The 20524-nt window shown below is 46.1% G+C and overlaps 1 protein-coding gene across 1 annotated transcript in view; it reads left to right on the forward strand.

Moving 5' to 3' along the window:
* ARFGAP3 (ADP ribosylation factor GTPase activating protein 3) overlaps positions 1-20524 on the forward strand; it is a 46401-nt gene that overhangs the window by 2730 nt on the left and 23147 nt on the right. Inside the window, exons 2-9 of the mRNA XM_044226709.1 lie at positions 2094-2212; positions 6933-7005; positions 7995-8126; positions 9261-9344; positions 12618-12705; positions 17775-17834; positions 19232-19278; positions 19871-20013. Of these exons, the coding sequence (XP_044082644.1) occupies positions 2094-2212; positions 6933-7005; positions 7995-8126; positions 9261-9344; positions 12618-12705; positions 17775-17834; positions 19232-19278; positions 19871-20013 (746 nt within the window). The remainder of the gene's footprint in view (positions 1-2093; positions 2213-6932; positions 7006-7994; positions 8127-9260; positions 9345-12617; positions 12706-17774; positions 17835-19231; positions 19279-19870; positions 20014-20524) is intronic.

The raw sequence follows: 20524 nt of genomic DNA on the forward strand, positions 1-20524 counted from the left end.
GTTTCTCTCTCTCTACTCTCGTCATTAGGCAGAGCAAATTGTTAAGCAGAGGCTTTTCTTTTCCTTACTTACTTGGTAGTAAGCACACAACTGTTAGTTGAGTGAGTCCCTCTTGCCGAGGGACAGCACATGTGCAGAGTTGATGACACTGTTTGGTGTTCCATGGAAGAGGATACCTTGCTCTACGTGCATAGGGCGTCCTCCTTTCTGTGTCCTCCCCTCCCACGGCGCAGTGAGCTCCAGAAAGGCCAGCACACGGCCTGGCAGGGGTAGAGACTCAGCAAGTATTTGTGGACTCGGTGAGGCCAGATAGTCCTGAGTAGCTCAGTGCCTGCCCTGGCGTCTGGCATACAGCAGGTGATCGATAAATACCGAAGGGAAGGGATTGGCACCTTCCATGGCTGTTGTCTCTTATGCTTAATGCGAGCCCGTCACAGTGAGGGGCTTTGGACAATCGGCTCATGTTTGCACTTTGGCGTTGCCCTCAAGGGGCCAGAAGCCAGATCTTTCTTTATAACTAGAGTTGGAACAAGCTTTTTATAGGTGGCTCTGTCTGTAAAGTGTATTTAAATATGGGGCTCTTGGGGCACCTGGGTGGCTCCGTTGTTATGCATCTGCCTTTGGCTCGGGTCATGATCCCAGGGTTCTGGGATCAAGCCCTGCATTGGGCTTCCCATTCTGTGGGGAGCCTGCTTCTCCCTCTCCCACTCCCCCTGCTGTGTTGCCTCTCTCGCTCTATCTCTCTCTGTGTCAAATAAATAAAATAAAACAAAATAAAATACGGGGCTCTTTTTCTGGAAAAAAAGGAAATACTCTCTTATTAGTGGAATTTTCTGACTTCAATTAAATCTAAATGTTGATTTCCAGGACAAACTATATGTTTTAGTCATTTTATGCTCCTGTTGCCAGATGCTCTCCGAAGAAGAATGTTTGACTTCAGTCAGTGTTGAGGAAGGAAGCCGCTGGGTCCCATGATGTTGCCGTCAAGCTGGCGGCCAGGGCTGCCCTCTCTGAGGCCTGCCGCTCCTGCTCCCAGGCTCACTCCTGCGGCGCTCAGCCGGCCTCCGCGCCTCACTGGCTGTTGGACTCGTGGCCTCGGTTCCTCACCGCTGGAGGCTGTCCACTGGGCGGCTCGCGAGTCCCGCAGACACGGGGCCAGCTTCCCCCAGAGCCAGAGGTCCCCGGGAGAGAGCGAGCAAGAGGCAGAGAGGGCACCAGAACATCTTTCATAACCTCAGAAATGACCTACTGGTGTATGATAAGAAAAAAAGAAAAAAAGAAATGACCTATTGGCACATCTGTCTTATTATTGGTCACAGACCACCCTGCACAAGTGACCTGCCGGCTGTCTGGCTGGGGCAGAAGGTGCATGCATGACCGCTGCCACCATCTGGAGGGCCACAAGGTCTTGAGCCTTCCCAGCAGGGGGACATCCTGGCTAGTGTGCGAGAGCCTGCTAGGAGCCCTGTTGGCGCTTAATTAATATAATACAATGATACACAATATGATAATAAAAGAAGTGAAAGTTAAGGTTGAGAAAAATGTAGTTGAGATTTTTTTTTTCAAGATTTTATTTATTTATTTCACAGAGAAATCACAAGTAGGCAGGGGCAGGCAGAGAGAGGGAGAAGCAGGCTCCCTGCCGAGCAGAGAGCCTGATGCGGGGCTCCATCCCAGGACCCTGAGATCATGACCTGAGCCGAAGGCAGAGGCTTAACCCATTGAGCCACCCAGGCGCCCCTGTAGTTGAGACTTTTTTTTAAAAGATTTTATTTATTTGAGAGAAAGAGAGCATGAGCAGGGAAGCAGGTGAGAGGGAGAAGGAGAAGCAGCCCCACCCCACCCCCCACCCCGAGCGAGCAGGGAGCCCGATGCAGGGCTCGATCCCAGGACACTGGGATCATGACCTGAGCGGAAGACAGACACTCAACCGACTTAGCCACCCAGGCGCCCCTAGGGGAGATAATTTTGTAATAACCGATTTAAAAGTGTAAAGGTCAAGTCACTTTCAAGCTAAACCCTATATTGTATCCTGTGAGATCCCCCTTTTGGCTAGTAGGAATTAATAACTGAATTTTGAAATTTTCTTTCAGGTGTGTTTTGACTGTGGTGCCAAGAACCCCAGCTGGGCAAGCGTGACCTACGGGGTGTTTCTCTGCATCGACTGCTCGGGGTCGCACCGGTCCCTCGGCGTTCATCTGAGTTTTATTCGGTAAATGTGTCTTCTCTCAGGGGTGGGAGGGACCCTGGTTTCACAGGTCTTTTCCCGCTTTTTCCTTCCTATTTGCTTTGACATCAAGTAGAAGGAGAGGCTAGCTATGAGTTATAGAGAGTTAAATCTTCATAATCAGACGAACAGGGAAAATGAATTCTTTTCCGTTCAGTGACTGTTCTGTGGAGCTGTGTCAGGGACCTCAGGCTGCAGTGCTGACGACAGAGTCACGATGGAGGATTCGAGACGGTCATCTTCTCCCTTTATCACCTTCTGATAGCCAGCAGCTCAGAGAGTCTCACTGACAAGCTTGTGATAGAAGGGGACCGGGGGCCACGGGTCCCCCCACGCCCCATCAGGAGCGGAGCTGATGTTAGGGGGGAGATGCCCTCCTTACAGCCTGGGCGTATGTCCAGTGCGGTCCTACAGCCCGGCTCCCGGGGTCCCTGGCCTCACAAGGCCTTGGTGAGTGATTTTTGTATGAATCTTAGTGGCCATTTCAGAGGCTTATAAAGAAAAGTCCTTCTTTTTCTGTCTGCAGAGCTGGGCTGCGGTGGCTGCTTCTGGCAAGACCGTATTTACTACCTGGTCTGGTAGCAGCCTCCATGGGGCTTTGGTGCATGTCCCCTTGGACACAGCCCCACAGGGGGCCAAGGTGCCCTTGTGTGAAGTAAAATAAATCGAAATAATAAAAGGATCCCTAGGGAGCCTCAGGATTTGGAAACCCAGCAAGGCCTGTGCTTTAGCGCCCATGGGCCTTGGCCAGGCCACATGCCGCAGGGCACCCCCGAGCAGCCCTGGCCCAGCTCCCGTTGTTGCTGACCCCCTGCAACCAGTTTGCCTGTTCCTCTGCCGCTTCTTTTTCCAGGGAGCAAACCAGTGAGGCAGGCAGGCTCTTTGGAATTGTGGGGAGCAGTTGTATTTTATGTCCTGGCTTAAGGAATAGTCACACAGTGTGATTACTGTGAAGAGCACTAGCGCCAGGGCCACCCGGGTGGCTCACTCGGTGGCTCAGTGGGTCAAGTGTCTGCCTTCGGCTCAGGTCATGAGCCCAGGTCCTGGGATCGAGCCCTACATCGGGCCCTCTGCTCATCAGGAGACCTGCTTCCCACTCTCTGTGCTTGAGTCTTGCTGTCTCTCTCTCTCTCTGTCAAATAAATAAAATAAAATCTTTAAAGAAATAAATAAAATCTTTTTTAAAAAGAGCTTAAGTTCCTATAAGATAAAACCAGTTATAATTTGTGATGAGATATTTTATATGATGGCATAAAAACTGTGTAGTAAAAATAATAGCTTAATTTTCTTTTTTAATATATTAACTTTAAAAAAAAAACAAACCCTTTCCTGTTGTACTTTCATGAGTTCTTTTTTCAGAAATCAGTCCATAGAGGCATGATGGACTAAATATTTATAGCTTTATGGCTATATAACTCCATAAGTAATTAATTAGAAGAGAGAGGTCTTTTGTGTGTTCTTCCTGGTTTCAGAGTATCTATCCATGTCTTGTCTTTTCTTTTTTCTTAGAGATGCTGGTCCCAGAATATTTTAAATACACTACCCTATTCTTGTCTTTTTTTTTTTAAGATTTTATTTATTTATTTGACAGCGAGAGATCACAAGCAGGCAGAGAGGCAGGCAGAGAGAAAGGAAGGGAAGGCAGGGAGCCCGACGCGGGACTCGATCCCAGGACCCTGAGATCATGACCTGAGCCGAAGGCAGCGGCTTAACCCACTGAGCCACCCAGGCGCCCCTTTTTTTTTAATGTTGAGGTATTTACTTGCCAAGGCAAGTTTCTTTTTTTTTTTCTTTTCTTTTTTTTTTTTTAAAGATTTTATTTATTTATTTGTCAGACGGCGATCACAAGTAGGCAAAGAAGCAGGCAGAGAGAGAGGAGGAAGCAGGCTCCTGCTGAGCAGAGCCTGATGCTGTGCCCGAGGACCACAACCTAAGCCGAAGGCAGAGGCCTTAACCCACTGAGCCACCCAGACACCCGCAAGTTTTTTTTTAATATCCTAACCCCTACCCCTGTCCAGCCCCGGTTTGGTTGAACGCAAGACAATATATAATCATATATAATTGGCTGGCTTCCTTTGTTCTTCCCTTCTTCCTCTCTGCCAAGTCCCGCCCATGGTAATGTGGCCCTCCTTTTGCCTGACCCCCAAAGCACACCTCCAGTTTAAACCATTCCAGGAAATCTGACGTGTTCCCGGGTGAGGGAAGGACTGACCTGGTGAGTCAAGGACCAACCGGAAGCCTAATGGGCCAGGACAGCAGGCTTGGACTCCCGCAACATAATGACTAGCTTTTAAAAAGTCAGATAAATATAACTATGAATCACGATGTTTATAAATGATTCAGAAACGGTTGTTAAAAAGTCCTGTGGAGCTGGAGGGCAGCAGTCTAGGAGATGGGCAAGAGCAAGTCAAGGATGATAAGGCTCGTGTTTTTGTTTTGAGAAGGCAGATGTTTGCTCTTCGGACATTTTTTATTGGTTAAGACAGTTACAAACACTAGCTCCGTGGGAAAAAAAAAAATCCAAGCAGCCCCAAAGTTTATAAAGTGAGAAGTGAAAAGTCCTTCCTCTGAATTCCTTTCTCTTCTTCTCCCCACCTGCCAGACACACACACAAACACCCACACGTACTCCTGTGCTCCCTGGCCTGCCCTCCAGGCATTAACAGATTAACAGTTTGGCTTGGGTGGAATGTTTATTTAAATGGAGATTTGGTGTTGTTGTTTTTTTTTTTAAAGTATAATTTCAAGTCAGTAATTTTACAAAGGGAAAAATTTATGAACTGTTGCTTTTGCCAACCAGCAAGGGAAAGTGGGTTAGATATCCACGGAAATGACCAGCTGCCTCTTGGAGCAGGCCGAGGTAATGGGACTGGCCCCAGCCCACCGCCTCCTGGGGCTTGACCAACTCTGTGCCTGGGCCCCCAGGGCAGCTGTGCCTCACCACGTGGCTCCTCTCCCTCCAGCTCTGTCTCTTCTCAAGTTCACTGTTAAGTCCTTCTTGGGCTTGTAGAAGGTGAATGGAATCCGGTCCTCCCTGCAGTAGGCTGGGGGTAAAGGGGGGTGCAGGGACGGGCTTAAATAGAGCATGAACAAGAGGATAGACGGTCAGCTGCGTCCAAGACAGGGAAACGGCGCCACAACCACATCTACCTGTTTTATGATGGGAGCGTAGGAAAGCGACATCTCCCATGGCCTTCTGTGGAGCAGTCAGGCAGGTTCCAAACAGCCGTTCCCGGGCTTGTCCACAAGGAAATGTCTAGATTAATTGTGGTTAATGGATAAAAGGCCATTTAAATTTTTTCATTATGCGATAACTTTTTCATGTTTATTTGGTGAGATGCCTTCTGATTTCTAAAATCTATTTCAATATTTTACTTAACGAAAAATTCCTGCGTTTGGCAGCCATTAGTGAAGCTAATTCATGCAGGGTTTTGTATTTTATTTTGTTTTGTTTTGTTTTATTTTATTTGTGAAAGAGAGCGAGCAAGTGAGTATGAGGTGGCTATTGCCTTAAAAATAACATTCTAGGGGCGCCTGGGTGGCTCAGTGGGTTCAGCCTCTGCCTTTGGCTCAGGTCATGGTCTCAGGGTCCTGGGATCGAGCCCCACATCAGGCTCCCAGCTCAGTGGGGAGCCTGCTACCCCCTCCCCCCATGCCTGCTTGTGATCTCTGTCTGTCAAATAAATACATAAAATCTTTTTAAAAATTAACAACAACAAAAAAATTCGGCCATTTAAAAGGGTAAGCAACACAAGAGGCGTAGAAATGAGGACACAGAAGGACAGCATGAAAGAACTTCGGTGAATCTGAAGCCTCTTTCCTTCCTACCTTCCCAGGTTGTACGGGGTACTTTACCTACAGCTGTTAAAAAATGTCCACATCCCTTTGCAGTTAGTGTGGAGCAGGCTTTTGTTGAATACGGAACAGCCTTGCTTTTTGTTCATACCTATCTATGGATTCTGTACAAAGACCTTCTAACATTGTTGTCCTGTCGTATCTTGTTTACAGTGATGAGTCGGTGAGATTTATTATTGAGAAGTACAGCTATTGCCTTTCCCTTGCCCTGATCTGGTCTCAGGTTGCAGATCGGTAGGGCATAACGTGTGGTCAGGGAGAAGACACTCAGAGTTTTCCCTTTAAGAACACTGAATCCTGAGTTTTCTCCCATCCCTGATGGTGGTGACGATGGGTAGGTCCCTTTCACCCTGGGTAGGTCGCTTTCACCCGGTGAGAAGGCTGTGAGCATCCCCAGACACTCCCGTTACGGGTCACACTGGACAAGTGGAGAGCCGATCGGAAAAATCCGGAACATCTGTTTTGAGCAGAGACATGTTACCGATTTTTAGATCAGAAGCCACTGAGGATGCGAGGCTGAGTCAGTGGTTCCGCTGGCCCCGGGAAGCTTGTCGTGTCCCTGCGCCCTAGGATTAAAGCTGGAGTCCGCGCTGCACCTGTCTGTGGTCAGGCGTGGAGGGGAGCCGGCCGCCGGCCCACTGGAGACCTGGCTGCTAGGAAGGGCGAGAGGGGCCGGGAGCTGCGGGCACAGCTGTCGTGTGCCACGTGGGCCCAGCGTCCCGTGTCACTGTTCCCACAAACTTAGAAGTCTTCAGGATCTTCAAAATCACGGAACTCTTTCTTTCCAAGGTTTAGTGGCTGGATGCTAGGGGGGAAAAGTGCTCACATTTGCGAATATTCTTTCCATGTAGATCTACGGAGCTGGACTCCAACTGGTCTTGGTTTCAGCTGCGATGCATGCAGGTTGGAGGAAATGCTAACGCGGTAAGTTCACTGCAGACGCGCCACTTCCCTTCGTGTATCAATACGTGTTAGACTAGGAAGGAAGCTTGGTGTTTGCATGTACGAGCTTGGGGACCCTCCTGGCTAGCAAAGGCTAGGGGGACTTGGCAGTGAGTGGCCCTGGTGACTTGTTTTTCCCCACATCTGTGAAACACCCAGTCCACACAAAGCCCTGGACTAGGCGCGGGGATATAGTGACAAGCAAGACAAACGCGATCCCCATTTTTAATTTAGTAATTTCTGGGTGAAATTAAAAAAAAAAAATTTTAAGTGTCCGATTAACTTACAATTTTACAAAAGCAGATTTCCTTAATCCCCCTTACAAACCTAAATAAGGATCCTCAAATCTGTAAAACTTAATTTACAAATTCAGTTTATCTGATGAATCAAGTTGTGTTGCTCATACAGGTTTTTAGAACGCCTGCCTGAATTACGATACGAATTCTGTAATTCATGTCCATGTTTGGACCCTTATGAGCTTGTTGAATAGTTTCCTCTAGTTGTTTCAACTTTTGTTTTACTGCCTTGTTCATGCTGCCGTCTCTGTTTGTGAAGAGAGAGTTCTGCACAAGGTGAAGGTCAGCGTAGCTCATAACTGATTCTCCTTAGTGGAATTCCAATGGAAATGAATTTCTCATGACCTAAAAGCAGTCCAGAGTGGAGAGAGTCCCCCAGCATCACAGAATAACCCGAACGATCGCGGTCCTTTAACAGAGGCACAAAGGGCCAGTGGGTCTCATGTCCAGTTTTACTGAGATATTAACATTGCACGTGTGGAAGGCATTCCTTTTACAAGAAAAAGTTTATATTAAATTGTGCGGTTTACATTATTTTTGTAAATTATGTAACTCAATTACTTTTGTTTTCACTAGTATTTTCCCAAAAAATGCCTCACGACAGGAAGTACTGTTTTCAGTCATGTGTTAGATTTAATGCAGTATTGCTGTTAATTCGTGTCTTTTCCTCCGTAGTCTTCCTTTTTCCATCAGCACGGCTGTGCCACCAATGACACCAACGCCAAGTACAACAGTCGCGCTGCCCAGCTCTATCGGGAGAGAATCAAGTCACTAGCGTCCCAGGCGACACGGAAGCACGGCACTGACGTAAGTCACGGGCGGGTTGGATCATCTTCTTCAGATCAGATGACATTTATTTCAGTAGAAAAAGTGATTTTAATCATCCCAGACAGTAAGACGTTCTAATAGGATCCGCTTGCAAGGACATGACCTGTAGCTGATTCTCATTGTTCGTGGAAGTTGTGCACTTTGAGGTTGCTGTGAGTCCTGAATTAGGAAACGCTGGAGCATCACTCCTAGGGGAGCTAGAGGGCGAGGTCCCAAGGGCTTCTGGTCAGGTTGTTTCCATCAACGGATGAATACGTGTCCTTATTTTATGTGTGCTTCTGCTTAAGGACACCTTATTGGGTATATTATTTAGCTAAGTACATAATACTTAATAGTATGTTGATATAATAATATTTAGACAGAGATACAATTTAATATATTACTAATATATAATTATTGGCTCATTGACATTGAACTTGCTGCCCACAGACTATATAGGACTCGGGCCTAAATGAAGCTTGCCTAATACTGTATTTTCTCTGTAAGGCACATCATGGGCTCCCTGTGGCTAGGAGGCCTACGGGGATTTAGCACTAGGCTTAGGAGCCATTCTAGACAGTGAAATCACCAACAAAAATGTGCAAAATGTGGCATTAAATAGACCTCAGAAAGGACACTTATTTACAGTTGGAGAGCTAAAGCAGGAAGACAGAGCATCACCTTGTTCCATCTCAGCCAGGAACGGGTACCTTGGGTGACTCAAATTCTTTGCTGGTCTGCACATGTCTGTGAAAGGACCTCAGAGGTGTCTCAAGCATCGATTTGGGGGTTACAAGGAAATTGTGGCAAGAAGGTGAATTTGCAAATATGGAAGCCACTGTTGATGAGGATGGACCGCGCTTTGGAACCCACACTTAGAAATTAAGCGCTCGATCTGTCCTATTCAGAAACAGCTTGTGAATCTGGTACTTGACATCCTCAAGGACTGGATATAGAAATTACCAGATTGCTACATCACTAAAATGTGCTCAGGGGCCCTGGAAGGACTATTACTGACTGTGTAGGAGTGAAAAGTACCGATCTTTAGCAAACAGATCTCTAGAAAGGGAGTGAGATTATTAGATAAAACCTTTTAAAGCCAGGGAAAGGGCTAAGCGGTGCTCTATGTTCTAGCTGTGGCTGGATAGCTGCGTGGTTCCGCCTTCGACCCCTCCACCGAAAGAGGAAGATTTTTTTGCCTCTCATGCTTCTCCTGAGGTATGTAGTATCTTTTATAGAATTTTAAAGTATGCTTACTCTCACATTTAGAAAGGGTGTATATTTAAATGTCTCACTTAGGACACAGGCTAAGCTGCTGTATAACAACCCTGAAATATTTCTATCTTAAACAAGATAGAAATTAATTTCCATCTGTGGTTCTGAAATCAGCTGTGCAGGGCTGAGCGAGGGAGGGATCTGTTTGGCTCTTCTCCACATGTTGGCTTCCATCTCAGGGTCCAAAGCGTCTGTTGCAGCTCAGGACCTTTCGCAGCAGTGGGAGTGGGGCAGGCATCTAAGAAAGCTAGTGCCCCGTCCTTTTACTAAAAGAATGTAGACGTGGCACACGTCTCTTCCGCTCACATCCTCGTAGCCAGAACTTAGTTGTACATGGATACCTAGCGGCCAGGGAGGCTGAGAAATCATTTCTAGGAGTCTGCCACAGTTCAGTTGAGAACTATGGACAAAGAATGAAGACTTTTTTTTTTTAAGATTATTTATTTATTTATTTGAGACAGAAAGAGAGCATGAGGGGTGGGGGAGGGGCAGGGAGAGAGAGGAGAAGCAGAGCCTCCGCTGAGCTAGGAGCCCAACATGGGGCTCGATCCCAGGACCCCAAGATTGTGACCCAAACTGAAGGCAGACATCCTATCAACTGAGCCACCCCCCCCAGGTACCCAAGACTTTTTTTTTTAAGATTTAATTAAGAGCATGTGACTGGGTGGGGGAGGGGCAGAGGGAGAGAGAATCTCCAGCAGGCTCCGTACTGAGCGTTGAGCATGATGGGGGCTCAGTTTCATAGCCCTAAGACCATGACCTGAGCCAAAATCAAGAGTCGGATGCTGAACTGACTGAGCCACCCAGTCACCCCTAAATCCACATTTTTTTTTTAAAGATTTTATTTATTCATTTGACAGAGAGAGATCACAAGTAAGCAGAGAGGCAGGCAGAGAGAGAGGAAGGGAAGCAGGCTCCCTGCTGAGCAGAGAGCCCAATGCGGGACTCGATCCCAGGACCCTGAGACCATGACCTGAGCCGAAGGCAGCGGCTTAACCCACTGAGCCACCCAGGCGCCCCCCAAATCCACATTTTTTTTTTCTTCAAAGTTTTTATTTATTTATTTGACAGACAGAGATCACAAGTAGGCAGAGAGACAGGCAGAGAGAGAGAGGAGAGAGCAGGCTCCCCAAGGAGCAGAGAGCCTGATGCAGGGCTCGACCCCAGGACCCTGGGATCATGACCTGAGCCAAAGGCAGAGGCTTTAACCCACTGAGCCACCCAGGCGCCCCCTAAATCCACATTTTAATAGGGGCTTGAATCTCACTGTCCCAGTTTAGCTGTGTACAGAGTGTATCTTAAGGCTGTTGTACGAATGAAGTCGGGGCGCCTGAGAGGCTCCGTCAGTTAAGTATCCAAGTCTGGATCTCATCTCAGGTCTTGGTCTCAGGGTTGTGAGTTCAAGCCCCGCATCGGGCTCCCTATTTAAACAGAAGAATGAAGTCAGGACTGGTGCGAGAAATTGGGAGCCCGAGTAAGCCTCCAGTCAATGCGGCCAGAACCATTGTCTTCGGTGTTGTGGTCTGATGGGAGCAACGATAATCACCCCCAGATCACAAAGACAGGAACAGAAGACCTCCACAGCCTAAAATATTTCCTGAGTGGCCCTCTCGGGAAATGTGTGCAGACCCCTGGCTTAGAGCCCCAAATGTCTGTTCACTGCCCTGCCTCCTCCCAGTCCCACCGGGGAGGGGGCACAATTAACTGCTGTGCAACCCATTCTTGAACCAGTTTTCAAGTACAGACATGAAATTGCTGTCGCTTGATTTGTTTGTTTGTTTGTTTGTTTTTAAAATGTGCGCGTACAGGTTCATTGACAGAGTCGGTAGTTACTAGAAGTAGTTATCAACAGGAAACCAAAGAATCGGTGAGCTAATCTGTCACAATCTGCAGAGCCTGTTTAAGACGGGACAGCGAGAGAGTGTTCACTGGTAGTAGCTGGGAAGTGTTGTCATGCCAATGACAGGCTAAAAGGAGAGAGGGGAATGGTCTGATGTGGACGAGCATTGGAATTCGTATTAGCGTGAACTCACGTTTGTTCTAGTATGTCTCTCTGTGTGCACACGCACACATGCAGACACGCAGTGGAGCACTGATGACATGTGTGTGTCCCTGGGTGAGCGCACACGGATGTAGTACTGGGCTCTTGTCCACCGGGAGGCCCAGAGACAGGACACACCCACACCCACTCTCGATTTCTAAACGCCACAAGGAACCGGGGCTACTGGTGGAGCAAAGGCAGCAGATTCTAGGCCGGGGGCTGCTTGGGGCAGCTGAGCCTGGAGCATCTTGGTGTGCCCGAGAGTAAGGAAGTGCTGGGCGGAGGGGCTGACAGATAGAGGAGGGCATGTCTGAAGGACTCAGGAACCAACCAGAAAGCGTTCCCGGTGGTCAAAGCTGGAACAGTTTCAACAACGAAATAGATAATGACCATTTGGATTATAATCCAAAGAATAAAGTAAATATCCAGGCGTCTACACTAGTATAAATAGATGATTGAATAAATAAATGAAGAGAAGGGACAATCTTCTCTAGAAAAGAATCAATCGTGTGCACAGACACTCTGCCTTTCAGGAGGCCCCCTCGCCTTGAGTGCAGGCTGCCCTTGGTGACTCGCTTCCCAAGTCTAGGGGTTGGGAAGGGGAAAGTGGTAACTTCATCAGAGAAAAGCCCCGCAGGCACCACCTGTTTATCCATGATTTGGTGACCATAATTGAAGCATCCTTAACACACAGTGTTACATTAGTTTCACATATACGATGTAAAGATTCAGCAGCTCTGTACATTAGTTACCCAGTGCTCGTCAACATGAGTGTGCTCTCGGGGCACCTGGGTGGCTCAGTCGGTTAAGTGCCTGACTCTTGGTTTCAGCTAGGTCATGATCTCATGGGTCATGGGATCGAGCCCTGCATCAGGCTTCTTGCTTGGTGGGGAGACTGCTTGAGGTTCTGTCTCTCTCTTTCCCTCTGCCCCTCCCTCTGTGTGTGCACGTTCTCTCTCTATATAGATAATAAATACATAAATCTTTTTTTAAAAGAATACATTTTAATTTTTTTTAAATTTTAAAATTTTAAATTTTTTAAATATTATCTTTCCTTCCCACTAATTTGGGTACTTAGAAGGTGACTTTTAAATTATTAGCTTTTCCCCCCACTTTGACCGTTTTGTGGACTTGTCTTACTTTGCTTACTGTTGACTTTTCTCACCTTGCTGCAGGCGGTGAGCAGCACAGGGTGGGCCTCAGCACAGCCAGAAGCATCTTTGCCACCTCGGGATGTGGAAACCACTCCAGCTCATAACGAAGGTAGTCTTCAGGACTGTCCTGTAGTGCTCTCCTTTGGTTTGATGGCTGCTATGGAACTATTAGAAAATAAGACCCTCGGGGTGCCTGGGTGGTGCTGTCAGTTGAGCGTCCGCCTCTTGGTTTCGGCTCAGGTCATGATCTCAGGGACATGAGATCGAGCCCTGCATCGGGCTCCACTGTCAGTGCAGAATCTGCTTGAGATTCTCTCTCCCTCTCCCTCTGCCCTTCCCGCTCGTGTCCTTTCTCTCTCTAAAATAAATAAATTGGGGCACCTGGGTGGCTCAGTGGGTTAAGGCCTCTGCCTTCGGCTCAGGTCATGATCCCAGGGTCCTGGGATCGAGGCCCACATCGGGCTCTCTGCTCAGCGGGGAGCCTGCTTCCTCCTCTCTCTCTCTCTGCCTGCCTCTCTGCCTACTTGTGATCTCTGTCTGTCAAATAAATAAATAAAATCTTTTAAAAATAAATAAATTAATTTAATTAAATCAATCAATCAATCTAAGAAAGAAAGGAAATAAGATCCTTGTATTTCATGAGGAAACTTGCCCCGGTAGATTATCTAGTGGGGAACAAAATTACTGAACAGGGAATCTGATCTCACTTCTATAAAAAAACTGAAAAAAACATACACACACAGAAAACATTCTGGAAGGTACATACCAAATTATAAACTGGAGAATGAAATTACTGAATGAATCACTTTTACCTTCAACTTGATACAGCTGTGAAGTGAGTGAGCTTTTGTGACGAGTGTATGCTACTTCCATACTCAGAAAACAAGATTTCAATTTTAAAAATGATCCTGTAAATAGTTGGTATCTAATGACTTGCATTTTGTGGTTTTATTATGGGATTTTTAACATTTCTTTGTTTGTTTATTTATTTAAACATTTCGTTTATTTATGTGTGAGAGAGAGACCAAGAGAGCATGAGCAGGAGGGGGAGAGGGAGAGGAAGAGAGAGAATCTCAAGCAGAGCCAGATAAAGGGCTCGATCCCAGGACCCCGAGATCATGACCTGAGCCGAAGCAAGCATTAAACGCTCAACTGACTGAGCCCCGCCCCCCACACCCCGCCGGGTGCTCCGGGATTATATATATAAATGATACACTTCTATCAGTTGCTTGCATTTTAGAAAATCACTTAGGTGATAAGAGTAACAAGGATCAAGACATCAACTTTTTCTGTCTTAAGACCGAACACTTTCGTCAGCCAGAAAGTTCGTGTGAATTAACAGCTCTGTTTCACAACTGTGCAGGAAACCCCTGGGTTCTGGTATACTGAGTCTGGAACTACTTTTGGGGACCTCGTGTAACAGGAAGGACCAAATACTCAATCAGCTCGATGACCAAGATTCTTATTTGAGAAACTTTCTGGCAAAGGTCTTGTTGGAGGGTTGGCGAGTACCTGGTATTTATCAAGAAGAGAGTTCTAGAAAAGTGGTCATTCAGGTCTCTGGGAGAGAGGGATTTGGGAGCATGCTGGAAGGAAAAGTCACTTCATTGGTATTGAATTCTAGGTATAAGGGTAGGAACGTCTGAGATGCCATCAAATAGCAGATTTTAGGATGACTGTTTTTAATGTTACTGGTCTTAGGAGTCGACCTATCAGCAAACCAGGAGGGTAACATTTTGTCTCCTGGGGAACAGTGAATGGAGCCAGGACAAGTGTTTAGCATTTTGGAAAAAACAATAAAGCGGAATTCCTTCCTTACTCTTTACATCATCCTAAATTCAGTCGGATCAAAGATTTAGACATAAACATGAAAATACGAGGTACTAAAAGAAACATGGGTGAAGCTTTTCTTGTCACCCTGGAATGGGGGAGTCCTTCTACGCATATGCAAGCCTCCTGAGAAGAGATTAGCAAATCTGTTACAAATATAACATTTCTGTTCTGAAGAAATGCTTTAAAGACAAGTGGTAAATATTTGGAATCCGTACACAGAAGCTTGTTTCCTTAATATGCAAAACACTCTGACGCGGCTGGATTTGTAGGATTTGCAATTTGTGGCTTTTTTGCACATTTCATTTTTTGTGCATATGACCCTAAATGCTTGCTAAGAACTCATCTCCGAGTGGCGTTTCGCTTTTCAGTTTCTTAGACCTGCACCATACTGCGGCCGCACTGCCCTTTGGTCCTTTCCTGTGTTTGCTTTATGTTGTCCTTGCGGTGGGAATGTCTCCCCTGGTTGCCATGACGCTGCCTCCTTCCTGGAGTCGCTGCTCGAGGGCCCCCCTCAACGAGGCCCTGTCCACCCCACGGGCACTCGGGTCACTACCACGTTTATGTGTCCAGGCTCCCTCATGGCGCAGCACACCCTGACTCTGAGCGGGCCGTGCCCCGTGAGCTCACTGCGCCCCAAGCTGCTCCCGGAGAGGCGGCTTCTGCAGGTGAGGAATCTGCCTGAGCCGCGCATCGGTTTGTCATTTTCCATAAGGACAGAAGACAAAAAGTAATCCTGACACTCTCCCGACTACCGCAGAGAAAAGGCGCGCTTTATGCCTGCCAGACAGTACAGGTGACAATTTGAATATTGTTCTTATTACAGCTAATTAGCATAAAAGGCCGTCTGAGGTTGAAGCCCACATGCCGCGGAGGCCCCTGTGCCCTCCAGAGTCCAGTGTCTCGTCTGTTTTCCTAATGGGAAACTACGATAACCAAATGCAGAACAAGATTTTGTTCTTTTTTTTCCCCCAAGGTTTATTTATTTATTGGAGAGAGAGACAGAGAGAGCACAAGCAGGGGGAGCAGCAGAGGGAAAGGAAGCAGACTCCCCGCTGAGCAGGGAGCCTGACGTGGGGCTCCATCCTAGGACCTGGAGATCCTGACCTGAGCTGAAAGCAGAGGCTTAACCATCTGAGGCCTCCAGGCGCCCCAAGATTTTGTTTTTGTACATATTTTATCTTTTTAAGATTTATTTATTTGAGCGCGTGCGTGCTTGCACGCAAGTGCGGGGAGGGGCCGAGGGAGACAGGGAACCCTCAAGCAGACTCCTGGTCTGAGCCGAAGCCAGGGATTGAACGCGCAGCCAGCTGAGTACCCAGGCTCCCCTGTTCTTGCAAATACATTAAAATCGACATTCTTGGGGCATCTGCATGGCTGAGTCGTTAAGTGCCTTCGGCTCAGGTCATGATCCCAGGGTCCTAGGACCATTCCTGCATCGCGGTCTCTGCTCAGCAGGAAGCCTGCTTCTCCCTCTCCGACCTCCCCTTGCTTGTGTTCCCTCTGTCACTGTGTCTCTCTCTGTCAAATAAATAAATAAAATCTTTTTTAAAAAAATCAACATTCTTAGCTGAAGAGTTCCTCCTGAAGGTTTTATTCTTTAGAATTCCATGCCCCCTCACCCCTGCAACGGCACCTCCTCGTCTCTCCCCCAGCCAGAGGCTCACCAGCAGCTCTCAGCTCCCCAGGCTGAGCCCAGAGTTTCCTGTGTCCACGGGGTGACAGGGTGCAGTCTGGAGTCAACTTAAGGGCTGCATAATAAAAAGGGAGATCAAAAGAATTTTGGCCAGTGGAATGTGGGTCCTGACATCCTCTGCTTAAGTGTCCTTATTCCCTGGCCTTTCTCCGGTGCCCGGCAGCTCCCAGCCATGGTAGGGAACCAAGAAATGTGGAGTCAGTCCTTTTTCCACAAAATGCTATTGTTCTCACTCGTCCTGCTTTGCCTACTTAAATGCCTTAACTAAAGCTTACCTTTTAAATATTTATAGGGGCTCCTGGGTGGCTCACTTGGTTAAGTGGCCAACCCTTGATTTTGGCTCAGGGTCTCCTTTGACCAGTTTCTTGAGCTTAGTGTCCTGTTTTCAAGGTCTGTCCGTGTCATAGCCAGTGTTATCATCTCATTCTGTTTTCTGACCAAGCAATCACCCATTGCCTGGAGAGACTATGTTTTGTTTATTCATTTTTTGTTATAGATTTTTATTTATTTACTTGACAGAGAGAGAGAGAGTGAGCACAAGTAGGGGAAGCAACAGGCGGAGGGCAAGGGAGAAGCAGGCTACCTGCTGAGCAGGAACCCCCCAATGCAGGAAATCGATCCCGGGACCCTGGGATCACACCTGAGCCGAAGGAAGATGTCACCCAGGTGCCCCTTGTTTATTCCTTTTTAAAGGGATAAAATTAAGATAACAAAATATTTTTTTAATGAAGTCATAATAGAGTTTCCTAACCAGGATCATTTTTTTTAAGATTTTATTTATATGACACAGAGATCACAAGTAGGCAGAGAGGCAGGCAGAGAGAGAGGAGGAAGCAGGCTCCCTGCTGAGCAGAGAGCCTGATGTGGGGCTCGATCCCAGGACCCTGAAATCATGACCTGAGCCGAAGGCAGCGGCTTAACCCACTGAGCCACCCAGGCGCCCCCCCCCCCAGAATCATTTTTTAGGCAACTAGGAAGCAGCAGATCTCCTGGTACCTGGAGATTTAGATTTCTATTACTGATACGATTGGTGTTAGAATTTGCAAGTGTAGGGGCGCCTGGGTGGCTCCCTTGGTTAAGCGTCTGCCTTCAGCTCAGGTCATGGTCCTGGAGTCCTGGCATCGAGCCCCGCATCAGGCTCCCTGCTCAGGTGGGAGTCTGCTGCTTCCCCCTCTGCTGCTGCTTCCCCTGCTTGTGCTCACTCTGTCTCACTCTCGCTCTATCTCAAATAAATAAATCAAATCTTTAAAAAAAAAGAGTTTGCAAATTTTAACACACATTGGGTGTTTAATCCACATACATACTAGGTGTCTCAGAACAGTATATTTTAAAACACCAGATCATAAGGTAGAATTTCAAATATTAATTAGAGAGACCACTAATAGTTTTATCCTATAAAGCAACCGGATAAAAAGCATACTTCCATTTCAACGGACTTTTAAATCAAAATTCTTTTAATAATAAAGTAAAATGTGGAGAAAGAAAAACAATCTTTTGTGGAGACAAAAACAATTTTCTGTGGAGACAGAAAAACAATCATTGGCAAAATTGGGTAAGATATGTGTGACCAAAAAAGTAAAATTTGTTACATATTCAGAAGCGTGTTTGATGAATATATTTTCTGTATTAATATCAAGATATTTAACTTTCAGGTGGACCAGAGCAAGGACCGAGTGTGGAAGGTCTTAATGCACCAACGAAGGCTGGTTTAGGTAACAGGCCTATGACTCTATATTCTCATTCCAAAGGGTGCCTGGGTGGCTCAGTGGGTTAAGCCTCTGCTTTCAGCTCAGGTCATGATCCCAGGGTCCTGGGATCGAGCCCCACATCGGGCTCTCTGCTCAGCAGGGAGCCTGCTTCCTCCTCTCTCTCTGCCTGCCTCTCTGCCTACTTGTGATCTCTGTCAGTCAAGTAAATAAATAAAATCCTAAAAAAAAAAAAATCTTATATTCTGATTTCGAGAGTGAGATTCATTAAGACAAAAAATGAATCCCATCTTTACATTCTGCCAGGACTTTGTAGTCTAATACGGCATCATGACCATTAATCTATTAGTAAGATTTTATTGAGCAAAAAATCCTGGAGGGCAGAGCAGCCCCATCATTCCCGTTGACTCAAGAACTTTTCTAATTTTTCTTCTCCTAATTTCATTTTACTGATCTTTAATGTTGCATTATTAGGGAATTTTATTCTGATATTAGTGCATATTACATGGCATTAATTGGAAAGCAATACTTTGGTGAAAATAGCTAAACTATTAGAAATGTTCTGGATATTTTCATCCGGTGTTAATGGCCTTGTAGGAGGTTGGGAGCAGATTATGTGACTACTGCTACACGGATCCAAAAGGAGGAGAGGGAAAGAAAAACTTCCCTAGATCCCTCTTTCATATTTGAAATGTAATGGTGTTAAATTTTCATATTAGGGCTAAATTTGAATCTTTCGTTGTTTGTGGTTTTATGCTGTCTTTTCCTCTTAAAATACATTCTCGTCTTTGTCAGAAAAAAGTTAAAATTTTATTCCTACTGAATCTCTTAAACATAGAATATATAGTCTTTGATTAAAGTTTACCCATAAAACAGTTTTTAAGGAACTCTAAAGTATATATTTTTGTGCAATTTAGAAAGTACTGGTATGAAATAATAGAATGGTTTATAATTCTTATTGGTTAATAGATAAAATCTGTATATAAGTCAAGGTGAAAAAGCTGGTTGCTGCTTTAGTTGTATACGTAATGCCTGGCTAACTTAATGTTTTAAAGTAATTCTAAAAGTTTTTGAAGAGCAGATCTTAATAGGAGGGTTTGTTCTAATATACAGAAGAAATGCTCCTGAAGAAAGCAGTGTGTGGGGCCAGGCCAGGCTCTTAATTTCTCTTCAGGGTGGTATGCAGAAAATGTTTTCTCTGAGTTTGGATACTACTTGGAAATACTGAGAAATTCCATTTAACCAAGCTCTTACTCTAAAATACACTCATGCTCGGGTCTTCTGGGAAATGTTACAGTCTCTTAAATAATGATATGTATCTTAAGTTTTTTTTCAGATACACTAAAAATAGAAAAATTATGTATTTCTATTGGCCTGACTTTCTGTTTTTTATTTTTTGGCAGAGGTGTCCTCTATCATAAAAAAGAAACCAAATCAAGCCAAAAGAGGAGTGAGTATCACCTGTAAATACCCTAGTAGCTCGTCTCTGAGACAGCCACCTTTGTCACTTCCCACACTGTGTGTCATACACGTGGCTTTGATGAAGAACCTATGCTTTGTGCAATGAGATGAATGTTAGACGTACTCATGTTTTTCTAGAATGAGTTTTCAAAGAAATTTTTCCTTCGATGACAAGATTAAAAAAAAAAAAAAAATCAGCAGAGGCTCCGTGGGAGTATCTGTTGTGTTTGCATTTCTGTAAGCGATGCTATCACTCAAGACTTGGAAGGTTGTCATCCGCTGAGCTTTCAGAGACTGCGATTCCCTTTAGGTCTCTGTTCTGGAGGCAGGCGCCAAGGCAGCCACTTTGTCACTTAGTGGCTGTGTGATCTTGGTCAAGCCACTTAACTTGCCTCAGCTTGAGCTGCTCATCTGTGAACTGGGGCCGATGCCAGCTTGATAGGGTCATGAGCACTGAGTGAGAGAACACTTGTAAAGCACAGGTCACAGTGCCTGGCGCGTCATAGCCCTCAGTCCACATTAGCTGTTGCTGCGAAGCTTTCCGAAAGTTTGGGTAGAACCTAATTTTATATGTCTTCTAGCTTGGGGCCAAAAAAGGAAGTTTGGGAGCCCAGAAAGTGGCGAATACATGCTTTAATGAAATTGAAAAACAAGCCCAGGCTGTAGATAAAATGAAGGAACAGGAAGACCTTCTGGCCAGGGCGGCGCCTAAGGAAGAATCAATGTAAGTCTGACTTGCTTCTACTACTGTGTTTCTAGTGAATAAAACTATTAATCGTACAACTCGGAGGTTTGCTTTCCAGATGCCATTCAATTTTGCGGGGAGGGGGGCTGCCTGGACTGGAGAAATTGGAATGATAATGTGGAGTCCCTTGAAGTCCGGCCAGTCAGTTCACATTTTATCTAAGAGGAGCACTGGAACGAGGGAGTGTATTTTGGAGCGTGAGTTCGGCAGTGAGATCAGGACAGACAGAATGGGGCAGAAACTGGAAGCCCGGGGGCTGGTCCAGAGAGTGGCTGTAAGTATTCACTGAAGGCTCTTAGAGGCTTTGTTTGTGTTGGAAACAGAAGCAAGTGGCCCTCTGGAGAGTGCATGTGCTGGGTATAAAAGACCACGGGGAGAGAAGCAGGGGGAGCACACGCAGAAAGGAAGGGCAACTTGGGTTCCTGGTTCTTATGTGTGTTTGTTTTACTTATGTGTTATTTCATCTTCCTTTCATGTGTGTTCTATCAGT

Source organism: Neovison vison, chromosome 12, assembly GCF_020171115.1.
Source record: "Neovison vison isolate M4711 chromosome 12, ASM_NN_V1, whole genome shotgun sequence".
Taxonomy (NCBI): Eukaryota; Metazoa; Chordata; class Mammalia; order Carnivora; family Mustelidae; genus Neogale; species Neogale vison.